This window comes from Saccopteryx bilineata, chromosome 2, assembly GCF_036850765.1.
Source record: "Saccopteryx bilineata isolate mSacBil1 chromosome 2, mSacBil1_pri_phased_curated, whole genome shotgun sequence".
Taxonomy (NCBI): domain Eukaryota; kingdom Metazoa; phylum Chordata; class Mammalia; order Chiroptera; family Emballonuridae; genus Saccopteryx; species Saccopteryx bilineata.
The window spans coordinates 289,298,510-289,323,890 of record NC_089491.1 but is presented as its reverse complement, the minus strand read 5'-3'; the positions used below and the strand labels follow the sequence as shown (position 1 = coordinate 289,323,890).

General features: G+C 37.1%; 1 protein-coding gene across 1 annotated transcript in view; it reads right to left on the bottom strand.

Annotated features, from left to right (window-relative positions):
* XPR1 (xenotropic and polytropic retrovirus receptor 1) overlaps positions 1-25,381 on the bottom strand; it is a 156,903-nt gene that overhangs the window by 68,283 nt on the left and 63,239 nt on the right. Inside the window, exon 3 of the mRNA XM_066261279.1 lies at positions 1,357-1,458. Coding sequence (XP_066117376.1) covers positions 1,357-1,458 — 102 coding nt within the window. The remainder of the gene's footprint in view (positions 1-1,356; positions 1,459-25,381) is intronic.

The window sequence follows — 25,381 nt, the reverse complement described above, 5'->3', positions numbered from 1 at the left end:
TACAAGGGACAAAGTGGTTAAAATGATTGATGGACAAGAAAGTAATTCTGGGAAGGGCCTGAACAATTGGAATACAATGAGGCAGTCAAAGAACTTTAACGCTGTGAGACAGAAAAACAAATGTCAAAAAAGTAGGGAAGTAAACATACATTAAAAACAAAATTTAGCTCTCGGTTCCTGAGATTAGCATTAGAGAGGAGAGCAGAAAAAGGCCACCTGGAGGAGAGGAGAAGCAGCCAAGATGGCAGAGTGCTGAAGGCGAAGCCAGTTTGTGCAGAGAGAAAGAGGTGAGGAACAAAGGTGAATAAGGTTGGTGAGGTACAAACCTTTGATTCTAGGAAACTCAGATAAGTCAGTGGCTTTGGGAGCCCTGAATGGAAAGGGAAGTGTTTTCCTACTGTGTATATTTCTGGTCCACCGAGTGCAAGCTAGGATTAAAGCTAGTGGCCCACCAAAAACCCCCCCCAAAACAAACAAACAAAAATCCCCACAAAATTTAAAAGAGTAAGACATAAATAAATAGAAGATCTAATAATTTCTTCTCAACTTCAATAACATCTTATAGATGCCACTCTGCAAACCATGTGCTAGAGCAGTGGTAGTCAACCTGGTCCCTATGCCCCACTGGTGGGCGTTCCAGCTTTCATGGTGGGCAGTAGCGGAGCAACCAAAGTATAAATAAAAAGATAGATTTAACTATAGTAAGTTGTTTCATAAAGATTTATTCTGCCAAACTTAGCAAAAATCTGACATGAAGTACTTGGTAAATAATTATTATTATATGCTTTAACTTGCTGTAACTCTGCTTTATAAATTTTATGAAATAAAGTTACTTCCCTACTTTATAAATCACCATTACTGTGGAACCAGTGGGCAGTTAGAAAATTTTACTACTAACAGAGATACAAAAGTGGGCGGTCAGTATAAAAAGGTTGACTACCTCTGCTCTAGAGATACATGAGTGTTGGCAATGCAATGAAAGGGCATAAAACTATTGTAATTAAAAAGCTCAAACTGTAATTCAGCTCTGAGAGAAATGATAAAATGAAGTTTCTGACTCTTTAAAGCTTTGGACTAGGCTACAGTGCAGCTCTATCAAGGTACTGCTTAACAATGAGGTCCCAAATCCTTAAAACTGTAAGAACATCTAGGCAATGTCCATATAAAATGTAAACACTGAGGTATCAGATCTCTTTCCACCTCACCTAAGGAAAATAGATCTTAAATTTATTACAGCAAGAAAAACAAGCCCCAGTTTTAAAATGATGACCAGAAGTTTAAACAATGAGATGGTCAAGTTTCGCTACTTTAACAACAAAAATTGTCTCTTGTATGTAGTACCAAAAAGCCACTCACCTGAATAAAATGTGTTGATTTTGGCAAGTTCCTTTTCACAGGTTTGGAAAAATTTCTCTTCAAACTTGGCAAAATACCTCTTTACTGTATCCTCATCTGTAACTGAAAGCAAGGAAAACAATATTTAAATTTAATGTCTGGCCTGACCAGGCGGTGGCGCAGTGGATAGAGCGTCAGACTGGGATGCATAGGACCCAGGTTCAAGACCCCCGAGGTCGCCAGCTTGAGTGCAGGTTTATCTGGCTTGAGCAAAAAGCCCACCAGCTTGAACCCAAGGTCGCTGGCTCCAGCAAGGGGTCACTCGGTCTGCTGAAGGCCCGCGGTCAAGGCACATATGAGAAAGCAATCAATGAACAACTAAGGTGTTGCAACGCGCTATGAAAAACTAATGATTGATGCTTCTCATCTCTCTCCGTTCCTGTCTGTCTGTCCCTGTCTATCCCTCTCTCTGACTCACTCTCTGTCTCTGTAAAAAAAAAAAAAAAAATTTAATGTCTGAACACCAATTAGGAAACTAGGAAAATAAAATCTGACGTTGCATTTCTTAGTCTTCAAAATGAAAATATATGGATTTCTTTGAAAAAGTAAACTGTGAACCATATTAAGAACAGACTAATCAAAGGCGTCTTCACAGGCACACAATTTTTTTTAATTGAACGAGACTCTAAACCTCTCCAATAATAAATTTATAGTGGTGGAGAAAATAAGTGTTCTAAAACTTGAGAAGAATAACACACATTACTGTAGACAGAGGTGATCAAGGAAGATTCAAGGGGTTGGCAGCTGAAATGAGTAGTATTGTGCGAGAGTAGCTAATTTCAGGGGGGAAAAGATGCAAGAGAAAATGAAGACATGATATATCATGTTTCTGGGGAAATGAGTTGACTGTTCCAACAATATTAAATTGCTATCTATTCATTTTTACTCTAACTGCACTAGAGACAGAAAAAGAGATGTAGATTGAGAATAACAAATGAGATATTCCAAACCTTCAGATGCTGGCTAGGAACATAAATAAATTGAGCAAGTGGGTGATTGTGTAAGTGTGGTGATAAATGGCAACTGCCACCTTGAGGATAAAGATTGGTATGGATTCTGGCAAACTGGAGAGCACATGTCCATCTAGTTAGTTGCTGCCATGTGGTGATATGGGGCCCAGGTTGTCAGATCTTCCAAATTTTCAAGAGAAGCCATAAATCCAGATATTTTAAAAATACTGTGTGTGCCAATCAATATAAATCACTGTAGGCTGGACCCATTGTGTGAATTCTGATATATAGCATATTAATTTACTGAATCCCATAAGTACAAATATATGTAGTTTCAGCAAGCCCCAAACCTAAAGGTTTGGTTCCTGCCCATGAGGTCTGACTAAACTCTATATACAAATCACAATATAGAATCATCCTATTTCTGTATCTCTGGGGTACTTAAGCTGGAAATGTCTAGAAAGAGTATAGGTGCTTTTATGTTCCTCGGATGCTCCAAATCTTAGTGCAATTCCAAAAACCCTTAAATAATTCACTTGCCTTAGAATAAGAGAAATAGTATTCTCCTGAGTAATACACAACAACACACATATTAATTCACAGTACCAGAGACATTAAAAAAAAGTTTAAAATGAAGTTCTAAAAAGCAAACTGACTCTATTTACTTAATTTGAATAACAATATAAAATATTAGTAGTATATAAAATGTTAACTTTTATTTATATACATCTATTTCTCTATTTTTTATATTTAGAACAGAACAGATAATGAAGAATTCTATTGATTCTGAAGTAAAGGAGGATACCACTTTAAGCTCCTCCTGTAAGCTCGGCAATTTAGGTACAGTAAAGGCTATAGCTGCCCAAGGCCACTGAGAATTATTTTTTCAAGGCATAAAGCAGGTCAAACCGTTTTTAAAAACCTGACCTTAGAGATGCACCATGGTCACAGATGTTGGCTATAGCTGATTTAAAATAAGAATAATATAGGCAGTCTCTGGGTCATATATAAAACTACCTTTGCTGTTTCCTACTTGTACCACCTTCTAACTTTTACATTACAGGCAGTCCCCAAGTTACAAATGAGATAGGTTCTGTAGGTTTGAAAATGTTTAATTATTTATATGCATAGAAAGGTAAAAATAAATACTATGCTAAGACAAACATCTAAGTTGCATTTAATAGGTAAATATACCTGTTCCAACTTACATACAAATTCAACTTAAGAACAAACCCACAGAACCTGTCTCATTCGTAACCTGGGGACTGCCTGTACAGTACTTTATTCTACTTAATTACCTATTAGTGTTTTTTTTTTCCATTTTCTACTGTATTCTAGAAAGAAAACCCCAAAGCAAAAAATGGGTTTGGTCATATTTACTTTGTTTCCCTATTAACAGACAACTTTCATTAACCTAACATAATAGAAATGAACAAAGTTGTTCAATAAAGTAATTTAAACATAGCTTCTGTTTTAAAAAATAATTTACACATATACAGTATGTCCTTAAAGTCATGGTGCACTTTTGACCAGTTACAGGAAAGCAACAAAAGATGGTAGAAATGTGAAATCTGCACCAAATAAAAGGAAAACTCTCCCAGTAGCATACCTATTCAGTGCAGTTCGATGTGGGCTCACACACAGATTTTTTAGCGCTCCATAGTTAGCTATCCCATATAGCGTCTACAGACCCGTCACTGACTGATGGCCTACCAGAACGGGGTTTCTCCACCAAACTGCCGGTTTCCTTCAACTGCTTATCCCACCGAGTTATGTTATTACTATGTGGTGGCGCTTTGTTATAAACGCACTGACATTTACGTTGCACTTTAGTCACAGATTTGAATTTAGCAAGCCACAGGACACACTGAACTTTTCTCTGTACCGTCCACATCTCAACTGGCATGGTCATGGGCTGCTCCGCTGTATACATGGTGTTACGTCATCATCTGCACATGTGCACATGCTGCCACATCATCCTACAGAAACTGGGAGGGTTTTCCTTTCATTTGGTGCGGATTTCACATTTCTATCATCTTTTGTTGCTTTCCTGTGATAGGTCAAAAGTGCACCATGACTTTATGAACACACTGTATTAATGTTTACATAGAGGTTGCATATTCAGCAACTTCAACTATTTAAAATATTACTAAAAACTTAGAAATGAAAAAATAAAATATCTACACCTTTAAGAAACTGAAACGTGATAAATTTTATATGCTAAAGCAGTGGTTCTCAAACTTTTTGAAGTTGGGGCGCATTTAAAATCCTACAAATAATTGTAGGCACACTATATACAAATTTCTGAGAAATATAATAAAGTCAAATAGTAAAGAAAAGAAATATAAAGTCCAAGCATGCTTTTATGGTAATTAAACAAAATAAATATCACAAAATTAAATTTATTCTGACATTAAAAAACATTTTATGTTACTATTTTTGAGTTATGCTTTTTAGAATTTGTAAAAAAGAGCTAAAAACTAAAAAAATGACCAAAAAAGTTATCTTTTTATATCTATAGATACATTCTTAGTAAGATTTAGTAAATTCGGCAGGTCCCAGCACAAATGTGTTAAGTTTTTTCATTCTTGTGTTTATGAGAAACATGAGCCTGATGTGTCTTAGCAATCTCTTCAATGTTTGGGCATATATTTGAAAGGCAAACTCTCATTTCCTCATCAATACACTGAAGAATTCCTCTCTTTTTACTCTTAATTGTGTTGAGTGCAGAAAACCCCCACCATACACATCATCTTAACTTTATACCAAACAAAGGATAGAAGAAACTTGCCTCCAGTCTTTCCCAGGAACATGGTGGGTAGTGTAAACAATCCAGCACCACAGCTTAACAGCCTTTTGCAACCGAATCAATCAAATGAGGTGGGGGGCTGGGCAGACTGTCAGTTTACAGCCAGTTCCCCACAGCTCTGTCCCCCCAAAATCTAAACTCCAAAAACCCTGTTGGTTTTTTGGTCCCCAACAGGCACATATTTCTCTGGAATACCATAGGGCGCACCTAGAAATCTTCTAGGGCACACCAGGGCGCTCTAGCGCATACTTTGAGAACCACTGTGCTAAAGTATGAACATTCTACTCATAAATCAATCTCTTGTGAATTCTTCATTTCCTCAATTTAAAGACTTTTATCTAAAATACAAGCAGTGTGTTATCTAGTGTTCTAGTTCACATATAACTTAACAGCCACAAATAAGTAAAGGGCTGAATAAGGTTACAGCAACACTAAGAAGTAACAGCAGATAAATGAAAGAGAAAAATAAACTATATAGATAAAAATAGCAAGAATAGCTATACAAAATAAATCAAATGAAGGAAAAATGTTCTTGTCCTCCTAAATTTCAAAAGACAGTAACTAAGCACTACACTGTTGGTAAAGGAATTAGTAAAACACAATGGAAAGAACAGATGAGGCCCTGGTTGGTTGGCTCAGGGGTAGAGCACCTGCCCAGTGTGTGGAAGTCCCAGGTTTGATTCCCCATCGGGCTACATAGGATTAGCGACCATCTGCTTCTCCACTTTTCCCTCTTCCCTTCCCCCCCCCCCCCCCCCCGCAGCCATGGCTTGAATGGTTTAAACAAGCTGGTCTTGGGCATTGAGGATGGTGCCATGGCCTCCATCTCAGGTACTAAAAAATGGCTCGCTTGCTCAGCAACAGAGAAACTGCCCCAGATGGACAGAGCATCGCCCCCTAGTTGGCTTGCCAAGTGGATCCTGGTTGGAGAACATGCAGGAGTCTGTCTCTCTGCCTCCCCTCCTCTCACTAAAAAACCCCCACAAAACAATACAGAAGAGAATTTCCAGAAATATATCGGAATATACACAGAGATTTAGATTAAGATAAAGGTGGCTTCAAATCAGTGAGAAAGGAATGTAATATAACAAATAGGGTTGGGTCCACTGACCATCCATTTAAATAAACTCCAAATGGAGTTAAACAATATTATAAAATACTAGAATAAAAAAGCGAAATAACTCTACATGGGGAAGTCTTCCTAAGCACTATACAAAACAGAGGTCATAAAAGGAATGACTTGCATTGTCACAAAATGAAATATCTCTAGTCTGTAAGATATCATAAGCTAAGTCAAAAGACAAGGACAGGGAATACGTATCTGCAACATTTAAAATAAAAGATTCACATTAAAATACATTTTAAAAAATTCTTACAAATCAACATTAAAAAGATATTTCATAATAAAAATGGGTAAATTAGAGCAATTCACTTGAAAATACAAATGGCCAGTGAACAAAATAAAAGGATGTTCAACATGCCAGATATTAAATAAATGCAACTTTAAAATAATGTAATATAATTTTTCAACTATCATATTGAAAGAAATTTTAAAATACTGGTATTATTATGGCAATGTGAAGATAAACTCTTGCTCTCCATTATTGGAAATGGAAATATATAAAGCTTTTCATGAAGACAAATCAGATAGTAGCTATCAAAATTTTCAGCTATCAAAATGTGTGTTCAATCTCATATAGGGAATGTATTCTAAAAGAATCTCTAAACAAATAAATGTATGTGTAAAGATGTTCATGCACATTATTTTCAATAATGATAAAGAAAACAGAGTGATGTCCAACAAAAGGAGAATAGTTAAATAAATCATAATAATACTGTATAACACTATGTAGCCATTTAAAAAGTAATCAACAGGCCTGACCTGTGGTGGCGCAGTGGATAAAGCGTCGACCTGGAAATGCTGAGGTTGCCGGTTCGAAACCCTGGGCTAGCCTGGTCAAGGCACATATGGGAGTTGATGCTTCCTGCTCCTCCCCCCTTCTCTCTCTCTTGGTCTTTCTCTCTCCTCTCCCTCTCTGTCTCTCTCCCTCTCTCTCTCCTTTCTAAAACAAAACAAAACAACAAACAAAAAAAAACTCAGTCCTCTCCCCATCATTGCCAAGTGATTACCCTGCCTTGGGGTAGTCGTGATGTCCATGGCGGAGTTGGCAAAAAAAAAAAAAAAAAAAAAAAGTAATAAACATATATTCTGGTAGGTGTGAAAATCCCGAAGCACACTGTTTAGGAAAAAATTTACATAACAGAATATGGATAGCATGATCTCATTTATGAAAAAATATGTGCATAAATTAATATACTCTGGTCCATTTAAATAGATTGCAGGAATGCATACTAAACTGTTAATTGTGGTCATCTCCTTTGAAAAAAGAATAGCTATGAGAGAAAATCTCACATTTTGCTATCAACACTTACTTATTGTTTGAATCCATTATAATGAAACATTCATGAAGGATAAGTGAATTATATTGTATAAATAAAGGATACTAACTAAAACAAAAAGAAAAACATGTCACACCCAAATTTTAAATTATATATAATAAAACCGAACCAGCATAGCTAGTTCAAAAAGAGTATCCCTATCAAAATTTAGAGGTATATAGGATAATTATGCCTTTTATTTCAGTTATGAGAAGTTGGTAGAATGCTGATTTACACATCAGTTTCCATTACAAGACTCTTCCTATACCTTATCTGCTGAATGTTAGAAATCAGTAAATCTAAATTGAAGGAATAGAAAATTACAGCGTTCAGAAACAAACCAGCTCGATTCCCTTGTTTTATAGGTGAGGAAGTTTAGGTGTATAGAGAGCATAGATGACAACGGGCTTTCTACCTCTTCCATATGAATGTTAAGTTTTAGAGAGACTCAATTATTTTCATAATATAAAATAAAGAATATCAAAGTGACTACTATGTGGTAATGAGTGTATGGACTAAATTGTGTTCCACACTTTTCCCCTGTAATTTATATGTTGAATCCCTAACCCCAGTGTAACTTTATTTGGAGATCGGTCCTTTAAGGAGATAATTAAGATTAAATAAAGTCATAAGGGTAGGGCCTTACTCTCAAAGAAAGAGACATCCCTCTCCCTCTCTACCATACTCTCCCTAGATGTGCACGCTACAAAGGCCATCAGAAAAACAGCAAGAAAGCCTTCTGCAAGCCAGGAAGAGGGGTCTTAATAGAAAAGCTCCCACCTTCGTCTTGCACTTGAAGCCCCTAAAACTGTGAGAACACAAATTTCCATTATTTTAGACACCTGATCTGTGGTATTCTGTTACCACAGCCCTAGAAGACTACAAAAATGAACTTAACATGAATTCAATAATTAGTCACAAAAGACTTAGTTCAAAGAAACCTAGCATAAAGTACAAATTCTACCAGGAATACCAACGATTATAAGATTAGCATCAATGGGGGGGGGAGACAAAGGGGTCAAAAAAATCTAGAATTCGTGAAGTATGACTCAGAAAACACTTTGCTCTGAGTTAAATATTAATTTAGTCAGCTTTACTAAAAAGAGAAAGAGAGAGAGAGGGATAATGAGGCAAAGATTTCTTTGTCATTTCTATTATGGTCTTATCTTTTACCTCACATTTGTAGATGACAGGCAATTTCTTTCTCATCCACCCCCAAAATTACTAAGTTAACAGCAAATAATCCTAAAAGTACTAATCAAAGTAAAATATTCCTACTGCATAGCAACCACCATCAAGTGATTTTTACAACTTTCAGGAAAACTTTATTCTTATACCATCATCATACTTCTACATACAATCTCTCAAAAATCTATTCTATAAAACCACTATTAATTTCTTCAATTATCTTATATGTCTCATTCAAATTTTTATTGCTGTTTTAAATTTTCTTAATTCCTAGCGTGCGGAGGACCCGGGTTCGATTCCCGGCCAGGGCACACAGGAGAAGCGCCCATTTGCTTCTCCACCCCTCCGCCGAGCCTTCCTCTCTGTCTCTCTCTTCCCCTCCTGCAGCCAAGGCTCCATTGGAGCAAAGATGGCCCGGGCGCTGGGGATGGCTCTGTGGCCTCTGCCCCAGGCGCTAGAGTGGCTCTGGTCACAACATGGCGACGTCCAGGGTGGGCAGAGCATTGCCCCCTGGTGTGCAGAGCGTTGCCCCATGGTGGGCATGCCGGGTGGATCCTGGTCAGGCGCATGCGGGAGTCTGTCTGACTGTCTCTCCCTGTTTCCAGCTTCAGAAAAATGCAAAAAAAAAAAAAAAAAAAATCTTAATTGCCAGATCTGTGAGATATTGAAGATAGAAGTTATTATCTTTTTTTCTTCTTCTTCTTTTACAAGAGGAGGGGAGATAGACAGACTCTCACATGTGCCTAGACCGGGACCCACTTGGCAAACCCCTTTTGGGTCTGATGCTATGCCCATCTGGGGCCATGCTCACAACTGAGCCATTCTTAGCACCTGAGGTAGAGGTTCCATGGAGCCATCCTCAACACCCAGGGTTGATGCGCTAGAACCTATCAAGCCATGGCTGTGGGAGGGAAAGTGAGAAAGAGAGAGAGAGAGAAAAGGGGGAGCAGGAAGGGTGAAGAAGCAGATGGTTGCTTCTCCTGTGTGCCCTAACAGGGAATTGAACCCGGGACATCCAAATGCCAGGCTGATATCTACCACTGAGCCAATTGGTCAGGGTTGGTTATTATCTTTTTTTATCTTCATAGGTTCTATACCGAACATATGTCTGGTACATAATATATACTTCATACATTATTTTTTTACTGTAACTATTGAAACAAATTTAATAATTTTGTGAAAATTATGTTACTTTATTAAAATTAAAAAAATAAAGCTCCAACAAATGAATATTTATTATCAAAAAGAATGAAGTTGCATTCTTACCTTATACTATATACAAAAATGTGTCTAAATGGATCAAAAACCTAAATGTCAAAGCTAACCCTATCAAACTCTAAAAAAAAAAAAGACAAATTTTTATGAGCTTAGAAGAGGCAATGGTTTCTTAGATATGATACCAAATGCACAAGTGATGAAAGAAAAAACTGACTTCATCAAAATTTAAAATGTTTGTATTTAAAAAGGCACTATCAAGAAAGTGAAAAGAATGTAAGAAAATATCTGCAAACCACATATCAGATAGGGGTCTAATATCCAGAAATTCTACAGAATTCTTAGAATTCAACAATAAAAAGATAAATATCCCAGTTAAAAATGGGCAAAATATCTCAACAGACATTCCTCCAAATGGCCAGTCAGTAGCATTTCAACATCATCAATCATTCTGGAAATATAAATCAAAACCACAATCCCACTTCAGACCCCCAGGATGTCTATAATAAAAAGGACAGACAATAACAAGTGTTAGCAAAGATGGGAGATAATGGAACCCTTATATACTGTTGGTAAGAATGTAAAATGATACAGGTACTGTGAAAAACAGTTTGGCACTTCCTCAAAAAATTAAATATGAAGTTACCAGATGATCTAGCAATTCCATTTTTATGTATATAGTCAAGAGAAGTGAAAGCACATGTTTATATACAAAAATATATATAAATGCTCATAGCAGCATTATTCAAATAGCAAAAAAAAAAATGGAAAGAGTTCAAGAGTCTATCAGCTGATGACTGGATAAACAAAACATGGCACACTCATATAATGGGATATTACTCAGCCATAAGAAGGAATAACATAGTATTACATGGTACAGCATGGATAAACCTTAAAAACATATTCAAAGGGAAAGAAGCTAGACACTAATGACCACATATTACATAATTCCACTTAAATGAAATGTCCAGAAAGGCAAACCCAGAGACAGAAAGTAGATTAGTGGCTGTCAGGGGCTGGGAGAGGAAAGAATGGGGAGTGATGAAATGTTCTGTAATTAGATAGTGGTGATGGTTATAAAACTCTGTGAATATATTAGAAATGACTGAATTATACACTTTCAAAGAGAGAATTTTATAGTATCTGAACTATATTTTTTAAATTTTCACTTTGGATTTATTTATATATACTAGCAATTTTCAACCTTTTTCATCTCATGGCACACATAAACTAATTACTGAAATCCGGCTACATACCTGTAATTGTATTTTTTGCCAACCTGACCCCACCCCCAAAAAACAAAAAATAAAAACCAGGTATATATTTTCCATCTTTTAAAAATGAATTTATTGGGGTGACACTGATTAATAAAATTACTGTATTTCCCCATGTATAAGACACACCTTTCCCAGAAAATCTGGGGTCTAAAAACTGGGTGCATCTTATATCGTGGTTGTAGATTTTTTTACTTGAATTTCCTGTTTTGCGCTTGTTCTCTTTGCACTCATTGTTTCGCAAAGTGCCGGTATATTGCAGTAGGTTATATAATAATTTTTTTTTTTCAAATTTCAGGCCCCAAAATTAAAGTGCATCTTATACATGAGAATGTCTTATTCATGGGGAAATACGGTATATAGGTTTCAGCTGTACAACTGTATAATTGAACTAAATTTCAATAAAAATATTTTTAACTCTAAGTTAAACCCTATAACAAAACCAACCAATAAATAAAGCATATTCATTTATTCAACAAATAAGTATTCTGCCTGTTAGATGCTAGGCTCTGTGCTAAATGCTGGGGATAGAATGATGACCAAGAATGATGCCCTCGTACAGTTTGCATTCTAGTGACAGAGGCAGGAAGAAACCCACACAAATATACAAAATATTACAAACTGAAGTGTGTTGTGAAGGCACAAACAGGGTCCTGAGATAGGGGTAAGTACTGTACTAGGATGCACGACTATCCTTTCTGACAGAGTAAGAGATGGTTAGAAAGACCTCTCTTTAGGAGATGACATTTAATCTGAAACCTGAACCTAAAGAATAAGAGCATGGGCAAAATGATTCCCCACAGAAGAACAGTGTATGAGAAAGGAAACGGGGGTGCCTGAGGACCCCAAAACAGGTCAAAATAAGGTTAGGGAGGTGGGTAAAGACCTTTTCGCACAGGAAGGCCATGCCAAGGAGTTTGAATTTCATTCTAAGTTCAGTGGAAAGTATTCAATATTAAAGGGTTTTAAAGAGGAATCTGAAAAATAGAGGGGGCAGAATTAGTTTACTTTTGCTAAATCATTTAAAATAGCATTCCAGGTTGTTAGGTGTGCGGGTGAAGGAGAAAAATTCAGTAAGTCTGGGAAATATAAGTATAAACAAAATTAAACTGATTTCTTTAAGGCAGCAGCTCTCAACTACAGACAAGTTTGCCTCCCAAGAATCATGTGGCGATGTCTGGAGGCATTTTTTGTTGTGAAACTGGGAGGAGGATGCTTACTGGAGTCTGACACAAAAGAGACTACAAATGCTGCTGAATATCCTACAGTGCCCAGGACATCCTCTCCCTCCTAAAATGTCAACACCGACAAGGCTGAGAAAGTGCTTTAAGGCACAAGAAGCTTTACTATGCTTATAAACACTTAATAGTCTATAAAAAAGAGATAAAGTGTATTGTGTTTCTCAAAGTTATTTATAAGACTACAATCCCTCTAGGTTGGATGAAGGGGGAATGGCAAGAAGAAGCTGAGGAAAGAGGTGAAGAGTATCTATTAAAATTTCCAGGAACAGCCTGACTAGGTGGTGGTGCAGTGGATCGAGCCTCGGACTGGGATGCAGAGGACCCAGGTCATCTTGAGCCCAAAGCTCATTGGCTTGAAGCCCAAGGTCGCTGACATGAGCCAGGGGCCACTCACTCTGCTATAGTCCCCCACCCCAAGGTACATATGAAAAAACAATCAATGAACAACCAAGGTGCCACAACAAAGAATTGATGATTCTCATCCCTCTCCTTTCCTGGCTATCTGTTCCTATCTCTCCCTCTCTCTGTCTCTGTCAAAAATAAAAAATAAAAAAATCCAAGAACATTATTCTGTGGAACACTCATGCGAGTGTCACTAACTTTAATACTACTACCACCTCTTTGCATTTTTATATTCTATACACTTTCCACGACTTCTTAGCTTCTCAAAAATAACTCATAAAAGAGAGCTGATAAATAAAAATTAACATGTGACTAGGTTCTAACAAATACAGAAAGAATATTTAGCATTATTGGTCTTATGCTTTTACAAAAAATGGTGCTTTTTAAAGTACGATTTACAAATTAGGAAATTCATTTTTCCCAAATGCTACCTTATCAACAGATGGGTGAATTATATAAAGCATATGGCAGAGAAGACTTCATACATCAAAATGTTACTCTAAAGTCATTGGTGTAGTAGCAATAGGAGCAATCAGGAGTCATTCATTCAAGTATTAAGTGCACCAGGGAATGAGACAGGTATTAGGAATACAATGATAAACAAAATACACATAAACTCTGCCCTCAGAGATTGCATTCTACCTTAGGGAACAGACTTTAATCAAATAATCACAAAAATATATGAACTGTAATATAAGATTTGAGGGAAAAGTATAAAGATGAGAAGCCCTGGCTGGTTGGCTCAGCTGTAGACCATCAGCTCAATGTATAGAAGTCTCAGGTTCGATTCCCAGCCAGGGCACACAGGAGAAGCAACCATCTGCTTCTCCACTCCCCCCCCCCCCCACTTCCCTTCCCACAGCCACAATAAGGCTGGAAAGGTCAAGCAAGTTGGCCTCAGGCACTGAGAATGGCTCCGGGGCCTCGGCTCAGGCGCTAAAATAGCTTAGTTGCTGAGCAATGGAGTAGTGGCCCCAGATCAGTGGTCGGCAAACTCATTAGTCAACAGAGCCAAATATCAACAGTAGCATGACTGAAATTTCTTTTGAGAGCCAAATTTTTTAAACTTAAACTATACAGGTAGGTACATTCCTTATCGAGGTAGTGCCCGCATGTGGTATTTTGTGGAAGAGCAACACTCAAGGGGCCAAAGAGCCGCATGTGGCTCAGGAGCCGCAGTTTGCCAACCAGGGCCCCAGGTGGACAAAGCATCACCCTGTAGGGTCTTGCCAGGTGGATTCCGGTCAGGGCGCATGCAGGAGTCTGTCTGCTTCCCTACCTCTCATTTAATTAAAAAAAAAAAAAAAGATGAGAAAAAGCCGCACTGGCACCTAGGTATCTGTGAGGACTGGGAGGAGGAGAGGTATGGGAATTTCTGAAGAAGTGTCATTTGAAATAAAATCTGAGATAAGCAAGCATTAACTAGAGTAGCAGAAGCACTCCAAGCATCAGGAACAACATATAACAAGATGCTATAGAAGACACAGAGAACAAACTGATGGTTGTCAGCAGAGGGGGTGGGAGTGTTTGAAAAGGGAGAAGGGGATTAAGAAGTACAAACTTTCAGGTATAAAGTCATGGTAATGTAATGTACAGGTGAATCATAGTACATGTTTAGGGGAGTTAGGACAGTATAAGCTTACCTTGTACTTTTAGGCAACTTTATTATGCAATTTAGATCTTAAATGAGTAAATTCTTTAGTATACATGCAGTTCTTCTCAGGACTTAGTTATTATAAACTCAACTCATCTAAATATCTTTATCTCTCTTTTGCTAGAGTCACTAGACTGTACAGCCCCTGCTCCCATATTTCTCACAGAAGCCTGGTGTTAGCTTGCCCTTATTACTCATTAAGTGCTAGAGAGACCATAATTTTTATAATTAGGATTATGCTTACTTTGAGAGTAAGAGGTATTTAATTCTATTTTTGCTTTGTCAACCTCAATAGTTTGTTCCTATGCACAATAGGAAGATATGCTCTGTGTGTAGAGGGTTGCAGTTCTATATCCTCCATGTTTAACTCAGAATATGCATTAGTACTCAATGATTCTTTCATAAGAAAATTAGATCTTTTAACATTTTAAAAAGCATCAAATTAAGTAAAATAAGTATTAAAATATAATACAATATTTCTAACAAGCAACAATATGGGAATTTCCCTTTAGAAAAGGCCAAACACTATTCAAAATGAGTTCCTAAGACCAAAATAAAGACACAAAGAAAATCAAAGACACTCTAAAAACTGGTATTCTTTACCAGAAATTCACAAACTATAAGGAATGTCTTTTGAAATTAAATGTAAAATGTTGTAGATCCCAGGAGACATCTCTATTTTTTCTTAAAATAATTAAAGTGACTTATTTACCTTGAAGAAAGATAAGACCCACTCAGAGGTGGATTTAACGGCGGGTGCACTGGGCGTGCGCCCTGGACCCCAACTTCTGAAGGGCCCTGCAAACCCCAACTTTACACTTTTTCCTAATGATACCAAGTTTGGTTTCATATGTGCAATTTTAACATTAACAGTACATAATATTTTTTTATTTATTTAAAAATATGGTTAACATGTATTTTTATTTTCTCTGTCTCTCTTTTTTTTAAGGAGCCCAATATTTAATTCTGTGTCCAGGGCCTCAACTGACCTTAATCCATCCCTGGACCTACTACTTCAGAATGCTAAAGTCATTTAAGTAAAAAGAAAGGGATACAACAGCAATTCTTCCCTGTTCCAGAATGCCTGGAACAAATTAGTCCAAGAAGACTGCAGCTGACTGAGCTTACTAAATATTAGCCAGTGAAAAACACTGTTTTCTGAACTTACTGACATTTCTAGCTATAGAATTCTTATTCACATAAAGAAAAGTTATTTTATTTGGGCAAGAATCTGAAAATCATTACAAATAACAATAGAGTCTTAAGGACACTGAGAAATGAATGGCTCTAGTTACCAAAGGAAGGAATATGAACCATCTAAAAGGCTGGAATATAATTCAGTGGAATAAGCCTTTAATTCTTACAGCAAAGTTTATGTGTTCCTCAGACTCACATTTAATATTTTCTAGTTAAGTTTATGAAAGGGAAATATCAGTGTGCATAAATCCTGCAGTGAAATGCCTGATGATTATAATTTCATTATACAAAATCCTCATCTTTTGTTCTTCTCAAAGCCACAAAGAATTGCATGAATATAATCTTAGTCACGTCTCCAATCTAAATTCAGGTGGCATATTAACAGAATCATGGGACACAAGGGTTTTCTATACGGGCATCAGTTATCACCTATGAATCTTCTATGAATGAAGCAGAATCTCTTAGAAAGCTATGAACAGAACATAATATATAATAATATATAGTTTCTAGTGTTTACAAAACACTCAAACTAAATAAAACTTCATATTTTTTCTATGAACATATACGGGTGTGTACGTGCTGTGTAGAATTACAACCATTGTCTGTGTGTGTATAGTTTACATCCTTCTACGTAATAGTATGTTAGGAGTACTTTCCCATGTTATCATATATTCTTTAACATCATGGTTTTAATGGCTTCATAATGTTCTCTCATGTGGATGTTCTAAAGTTTATTTAATTTTCATATTATTTGGAATTTACGTTATTTTTTTTCAAAATTTTGCTACTTTAAGCCATACTAGAATACACAATATCATTCTTGTATTTTTTTGTTCATAAACCTGATTATTAAGATAAAATCAAAGAGTAGAGAATATTTACAGTTGTACAAGGGAACCTCAAAAACATGATAGCAATTAAGTGATAAATTTATTTCTAAAATGCATAACAGATTGCCCAAACTGGTTATTTATTCATAGAAAGTTTTTGCAAAATTTCTCTTTAAATTTCCTAATCTAACCTCTTACTGGTTTAAAGAGTCTTAAATAAAATCAACATACTGGACTTGGGAGTAATCAAACCAATGGTTTAAGTCCCAATCTTTAAACACAAGACGTATGAACTTGGCAGAAGCTACTTGAGGCCTTGGGCTGTTGGCTCAGTGGTAGAGCATTGGCCTGGCATGTGGAAGTCCCAGGTTCCATTCCCGGTCAGAAAACACAGGAGAAATGACCATCTGTTTCTCCCCCTCTTTCTCTCTGTCTCTTCTCCTCCCACAGCCATGGCTTGAATGGTTCAAGCAAGTTGGCCCCAGGCACTGTGGATGACTCCATGGCCTCACCTCAGGTTCTGATAGCTCAGTTGCCAAGCAACAGAGCATTGCCCTGTAGGGAGCTTGCTGGGTGGATCTCGGTCAGGGTGCATGTGGGAGTTTGTCTCTCTGCCTCCTTGCCACTCACTTAATAATTAAAAAAATAAATAAATAAAGGAAAAAGAAGAAGCCACTTGAATTTCCCTGAACTTCATTGTCAATCTATAAAATAAAGTATTTGCCCTGATGACTTCATGAGAAGGTAAAAGAATCAAATTATACCTAGAAATTATTAAAATATTTATTTTTTTCTTTTGACAGAGACAGAGAGAGAGTCAGAGAGAGGGACAGGAAGGGAGAGAGATGAGAAGTATCGATTCTTCGTTGAACAACCTTAGTTGTTCACTGATTGCTTTCTCATATGTGCCTTGATTGGGGGGGGGTACAGCAGAGTGAGTGACCCCCTGCTCAAGCCAGTGACCCTGCACTCAAGCTGGTGAGCCCATGCTCAAGCTGGATGAGCCCACACTCAACCAGCGACCTCGGGGTTTTGAACCTGGGTCCTCTATGTCCCAGTCCGATGCTCTATCCACTGTGCCACTGCCTGGTCAGGCAAAATATTTATTATTTTCTAAGGTAAATTGTATGGATTAGCTCCCTTAACATTTACAGCCACAGGGCTGGTAATATTTTTATCCTCAATTTAAAAAATGGGAAACAGGTCTAAAGAAGTTAGGAAATTTGGTGACAGACACAAGGCTAAGTGGCAGAACTAGGACTAGAGAATAGGCCTTGAGCCCAAACTGTTAACTGCTATGATCACCCCTTTCTCAGTGTCTTCAATGAGTTGATGACTGTAAAGGCACTATAAAAAAAGGAATTAAGCCAAATAAAACTTTAATTTTTTTTTACATACACCAAATGACTGTATTTTCTGAAAAGGGGAGATATAACTATGCTAGATATATACCAATTTGTCTAATTCACTATTTCCTATGACTACTTGAAGATTATATATATTTAAAAGATCACCAAATATTATTTTTTCAAATAAATACCTATATAAATGAAAAACTTCAGGCAACTTTTGCCGAGTTAACATTCTATAGAAATTCCGGGGCAGGGGGGATGTACTAAGAATTACCAGTTTATATATTTTTTAATTTCCACACTATCAAAATAACTAAATAGATCCATCTTATCTCTCTTGAAAACTATAATTAATGCCTGTCACCATTTTAATGAACAAAATTTTAATTATTTTTAACCACTCATGTCTATGATATCTAAATTCAATTTCCTATTAAAATTATTTTACTTTGAAGGGAGTGGGTGGGCATCTTTTCTTCTTATCAAAGCTCTGCTATTTATACTGCTTGTAAATTAGTCAGTAATTCAATTTTTTAATGCTGTATTTCAGAATTGATTAGAACAATATAAAAACTTTTCATATTAAAAAATAATGAAGAGATTATCTGAAGCTTAATGAGTAAGATTTCCCTCTTCCCTCTTAAATCCAAATACACATTTGTAAGCCCTAACAAAAATGCGGTCAAATGAGGGACAGGAGAATTAATTTATAGTTCAATGATTCATTGTGCCTATCTAAAATCATTATCAGTAAATTTACTTTTACATTGTTAGTACTCTTTTAAAAGTACATTCATACTGTCTATGATGATAAGAGTAACAAGCCAGAAGACCTGCGCTGTATTTCTTTTTTTAAAAAATAACTGAATGTTTAATTTTACTGCACCATAGACATTTCAGAGGTACAGCCTATGGAAGAGCATTTTTCTTCTGGGATCTGGTAAGCCAAAACGTTAATCCTCAGGTAAAATTACAGCCAGCCAAGCCTCTTCACCACACAGGTTGTTCAACCCTGGTGCACTATTCCACTGGGAAAGTTCCTAAAAATCTCCAAAGAAAAATGATAGGAATAGCTACATTAAGAAGATAAAAATTGGATAAGTTTCATATGCCAAAAATCAAGCATACAAGACTTTTGGTAAGAAATTGCTATTGTTAATGCTCTCAGAAAAGATAAAGATAAGAATAGGGAGATATCAATATTGTTTAATGTTTTATGGTAAACTTTAATATCCAAATAATTTTAATTATTCAATATCCACAATAAAACAATATCAAAGAGAACAAATTTAACCATAAAATTCCCCCAAAAAGGAAATATCCCTTTTTAAAATTTAGTCATCTATGCAAACTACTATCCTTTATTTTGCCACATTTCTTCTGTACTTTTCTATAATTAAAGTTCCTTTTCCACTTCCTGTATCTCCTGCCAGGCATGGTTAGCATTCAAGTCTGCAAGTAAATGTTCATTAGCTTCAATCTCATTTTCACTCATACTATCTCCTTTCTCTTTCTCCATTACTAAGTGTCAGAGCTGATGCTATCATTACATTGCTTTCTGTATTTATAAGGACCCAACCTCATATCCCCAGACTTATGGGCGACATATTTATTCCCCTTAGACACTAACTCTTCCTTTCTCCTTCCTCCATGATGGAAACAATTTTCAATAGTCTAAGTGAAAAATGAGCTCACTATCCCTTACACACTTAAAATTATAGACATGCTGTGAGATTTATTTTAATGATTATTGCTATCTGCTCTATTTTATAGGACAAAGGGTCTGCCACTACAAACTGAACTACCGGTTCACTGAAATTACTATACCTCTGAAAGTAACCTATATTTAATTTTCCATGAAATGTATAAAACAGTAATGCATTATGACAACAATAATATTATAAAAGAACACACAGAAAATAATTAAATGCCATGAGCAGATGTGACTTCCCTTTAATTGCTATTTAACTTGTAAAACTAATGTTAATGCTCACAAAGTAAATCTAACATAAAATAACTGTCCTAAAATTTTAAACAGTAGCAGGTAAAAGATTCAGCTTAAAAGAAGCTTTAAATAGATGGCTTCAGTTTTCTGTAAAAATTAGAAACTTCCATTTTCAAATAAATTTATTCCAAGTATTATTTATTAGATACCAATGTGAAACTAATACTTTAAATGACTGGCCTTCTTAGAAAAGCTGTACTAAAGAATTCCTCACCCTCACCATGTAGCTTAGTTGGTTTGAGCAGTGGTCCCCAACCTTTTTTGGGCCATGGACCGGTTTAATGTCAGAAAATATTTTCATGGACCGGCCTTTAGGGTGGGATGGATAAATGTATTACGTGACCGAGACAAGCGTCAAGAGTGAGTCTTAGACGAATGTAACAGAGGGAATCTGGTCATTTTTAAAAAATAAAACATCGTTCAGACTTAAATATAAATAAAACGGAAATAATGTAAGTTATTTATTCTTTCTCTGCGGACTGGTTGGGGACCACTGGGTTAGAGCATTGTCCTAATATGCCAAGGTTGTAAATTCAATACTGGGTCAGGGTACATACAAGAATCAACCGATGAGGCCCTGGCCAGCTAGCTCAGTGGTAGAGCATATGTTCGACATACGGATGTCCCCGGTTTGATTCCCAGTAAAGGAACGCAGGAGAAGTGCTCATCTGCTTCTCCATCCCCCCCTCTTGCTTCCCCTTCTCTCTCCCTCTCTCTCTCTCTCTTCTCCTCCTAGCCAGTCAAGGCTCAATTAGAGCGAGTTGGCCCCAGGCGCCAAGGACGGCTCCAAGGCCTCTATGGCCTCCTCCTCAGCACTAAAATGGCTCTGGTTGCAAAGGAGCAAGGGCCCCAGATGGGCAGAGCATCACCCTCTAAAGGACTTGCTGAGTGGATCCTGGTTCAGGTGCATGCGGGAGTCTGTCTCTGCTTCCCCTCCTCTCATTAAAAATAAAAATTATAAAAAAATTTAAAAAATCAACCAACAAATGCAATAATAAGCAGAATAACAAATTGATCTCCCCCGATTTGTCTATCTCTAAAATTAAAAAAGAAAAAAAGAATTTATTTACTAATAGCAAGAAATTGATCTCAAATTAAGGAAGTTACTAATGATTAGCTAAAAGGTACATAAATAAGAAATGCCTTGTAGTTTGTGGGTTAACAATTATGAAAAATACAAAGCACATGGAACAGAAAAAAAGAAAATAAACTGTTTTAGTTCACAGACAATACAATGTGTACGTACCATATCTTCAGAAATCCATAAAAGCACCATAGAACTATTAAATGAACATAACTAGGTTTCAGATAAGGGCAACACACAAAATTCAATTGTATTTCTATATATTAGCAACAAGTAATTAGAAAATAGAATTTTAAAATAATTACCATCTATGATAGCATCAAAAATATAAAGTACTTAGGAATAAATATAGCAAAATATGTACAAGATCTGTATATAAAAATACAGAAAACCAAAACTACATGGAAAACTAGAAATGTTGCAAAGATAAAGTAAATAGTATCTACATAAGTGAAGAAATATATGAGCTATAAATTCAATGCTACCCTAATCAAAATCCAAGCTTTTTTTTTTTTTTTGCAAAACTTGAGAAGTAGATTTTAAAACTTGGAAATGCAAAAAAACTTAGAATAGCCAAACAATTTTGAAAATGAAAATTTATACTGTCCAATTTCAAGATTTACTATGAAGCTATCGCGGTGATTTTCCACCTTCTACTCTCAATGGCACACACAAACTAATTATTAAACATTTGCAGCACACCAAAAATATATATTTTTTGCCAATTCGACAAAACAAAATTGGTATAATTTTGATTCATTCACACCGGACAGCTACTGTTGCTTTGGTTGTTGTCATTTTCTTATTTGACAATCTAAGGGAAGAGGTCAGTGCTCCTTCTTGTCAGGTATTGCATGGTTTAAAAATTCTTCTGGCACAACACTCAGCGTATGTACAGATTGTACAGCGTGACAATCGAGAACCCAGAAACAGACCCACATATATATGGTCAACTGGTTTCCAATAATGATGCCAACAAAATTCAATCATTCCTTTATATATTTTCAAACATTCTTGAGTAGGAAACACTATTAATCCAAGTTATTCTTTTGGAAATAATAGAATTAAAACGTGCAAAGGCTTAAATAATGTTAATTATTTTAACATTAAATCCACACAGAGAATGATTGAGAGTAATGGCGGGGTAGGAAGCGATACCGATAAATCTCCCCCAAAACTCAACAAGATCTTCAACCAGAAACAGAAAAACCTATACTTGGAGCTTCCAGATGCTTCGCAATACACCCAAAGGTATGACTGAGTGAAAAATTGGCTAAATATATAACCAAACCCCGAAGGAAATAGGGAGTAAGAAATGCTCCGCCTTCCTCACTAACCTAAACAGGGCAGCTTTCTCTGGTAACTGTGAATATAGAAACTGAGGCGGGCAAAGGGGGTGAATAGATCCAGGCCACCGCGGCACAAACGGCCGAACCAGGCTGTGGCACGGAGATCCAAGCCGAGGAAAATCTGATCCTGTGGCAACCCGGGCAATACAAGCTAACACTCGCGCCAAACCCAAAAAAAGAAAGACAAGCGGAGCGGCCATTTTACCCGGTCTCCTGGTCGGTGCGCAGTTAGTGGGCGAGAATTTCTTCCTAGGCCCCGAGAGTGGGTGCCCGTGTTGCCCCATGGAGAGGCAGGGACAGAGGCCTTTCTGTGGGCCGAGGGCAGAGTCTCTGGGCAGCCCCACCACCCTGGGAAAGCCACGCACGGGAGTGAGTGAGAACTAATTCCAACGGTGGAGATTTTCCGTGCTGGAGGGTGTTTCACTCAGAGGGAAACGCGGCCGGCCTCATATCCTGGTTTGCGCGCGCAGATAAGGAGTGAGCAATTCCTCCGAGTGCCTCGGCAGTGCGCGCCCGTGTTATCGCACAGAGGGGCAGAGTCAGGGGCCTTTGTGTGGGCCAAAGAGGAATCTCGAGCCGCCCCAGCACCTTGCAAAAGCCGCGCACGGGGACGGAGCGAGACTCAATTCCAACGCGCTGCAACTTTTCCTGCGGTTGGGGGTTTCACTCAGAGCGTGAGACTGCTGGCCGGATATCCTGGTCACAGACAGTGAGTGAGAGTTTCCTCCAAGCGCCCCAGAAGTGGGCGCCCGCTTGTGTTACCAGACAGAGTGGCAGAGCCAGAGGTCTTTGAGTGGGCGGAAAGCCCGCCTGATTATGCTAGCAGCTCTGACTGACTGAGCCTTACCCAGAGCCCTGTGCTGAGTGGAAATAGAGTGGGGAGTTGCCAGCTCTTTGAACCTCTTACTATCCAGGCAGAGGCAGCAGCAAACCCATAGCTGGATTATCAGGCTACTAATTGAGGAAGGAAAGACTAGGAGAAAGGCTCCAGGAACACGGACTCTCTCACTGTCGGAGCCTATAAATGCTAATGAGCTTCGACTGCCAACGAGACTAAAGCACAATACATGACATTGCCATAGAGACTTATCAACTGCAAACCTCTACCTGAGCGTGCCAAAGGGGCAGAACCCGGGGTACAGAGTCACCGACCAGGAAGAGGGAGAGAAAAGAAAAAGCAAGAAGATAACCTCTCAAAATCAAGAATAATCTCCAGACTTTATAACCTATCCCATTTTATTATATCTGTTTGTTTGTTTCTCTTATCTTCATTCTTGAGACTTTTTTTTCCTCCTCCAATTTGGCCGATTAACTCTCTACCGGTCTTACTCTCTCCTCTCCTTGAACCACACTACCCATAAGTGTTACATCTCCCATTATCTTTTCTCTTCTCTTCCTTTCTCTCTATGAGGGTTGCATTCCAAAACCCTTAACTCTCTCTCTCTCTCTCTCCTTTCTTTTTTCTTCTTTTAGTGGTTCCCTCTTTTTTTCTCTCTCTCTCTTTCTTTTCTCCCTCTATATTAGTTTCTTCCTTTCTCCTTTACATCTCCTCTCATTCAAACCTCAATAACAAACAAATTCTCTTATCTGGGACTCAAACCTATGTTTGTGGCATTTTGGGGGGTTTTTACTTCACCTTTTTAACTCACTAGCAGTGCTCCCATCCCTGGCTCTCCATATTATCTAGTTCTTGTTCCACTAAATACAATAGTAATTTTTTAATTTGTCCCCCCATTTTTCCGTTTTCCTCTTATTCCTCTCATCATAACTCTTAGACAACCAACACCTAAAAGCAAATCATTTTATTCTTGACCCAAATTTTTTCCTTATTTGCTTTTTGTGGGTCCATACGCTCTTTTTTTTTCTTTTTTCTTTTTTTGCCCCTTTATTACTTTTCCCCAATTCAGGCCCTCCATCACAGGCATTGTTTGTTATAATTCACAGTCCACCACAAGATTTTCTCAAAAAAGAGGGCAGAGGAGAGGAGAGGAAAAAAGGAGGGGGGGAATAATTTCCTTTTTTTTTAATAATTTTTATTTTATTTTATTTTTCTTTATTTCATTATTAATTTTTTTTAAAAAAACAACTTCGATTTTTATTTTTTTTATTTTTTTTTAACTTTTTATTCTTTATTAAATCTCATTAATACTATCAACAAAACCACCCTCAGATGCCATTAAGGAAGAGAAAATCGAATATCATGGATACAAAAGAAAGAGAGGTAACACAGCTAGATGAGGAAAAATCTATGGAGAAAAAATTTAATATATTGGAAACCTTGAAGCTAAATGACAGAGAATTCAAGATAGAAATACTAAAAATCCTCCGAGATATACAAGAAAACACAGAAAGGCAATTTAAGGAGCTCAGAAAACAACTCAATGAACACAAAGAATATATGTCCAAGGAAATTGAAACTATAAAAACAAATCAAACAGAGATGAAAAACTCAATTCACGAGCTGAAAAACGAAGTAATAAGCTTAGCTAATAGAACAGGTCAGATAGAAGAGAGGATTAGTGAAATAGAAGACAAGCCACTTGAGGCACAACAGAGAGAAGAAAGAGACTCAAAAATTAAAAAAAATGAGATAGCCCTACAAGAATTATCTGACTCCATCAAAAAGAATAACATAAGAATAATAGGTATATCAGAGGGAGAAGAGAGAGAAAATGGAATAGAGAACATACTCAAACAAATAATAGATGAGAACTTCCCAAGCCTGTAGAAAGAACTAAAGCCTCAAGTTCAAGAAGCAAACAGAACTCCAAGTTTTCTTAACCCCAACAAACCTACTCCAAGGCATATCATAATGAAATTGACACAAACCAACAGCAAAGAAAAAATTCTCAAGGCAGCCAGGGAAAAGAAGAATACAACATATAAAGGAAGGCCCATTAGATTATCATCAGATTTCTCAGCAGAAACTCTACAAGCTAGAAGAGAGTGGACCCCAATATTTAAAGTCCTGAAAGAGAGGAACTTTCAGCCACGAAT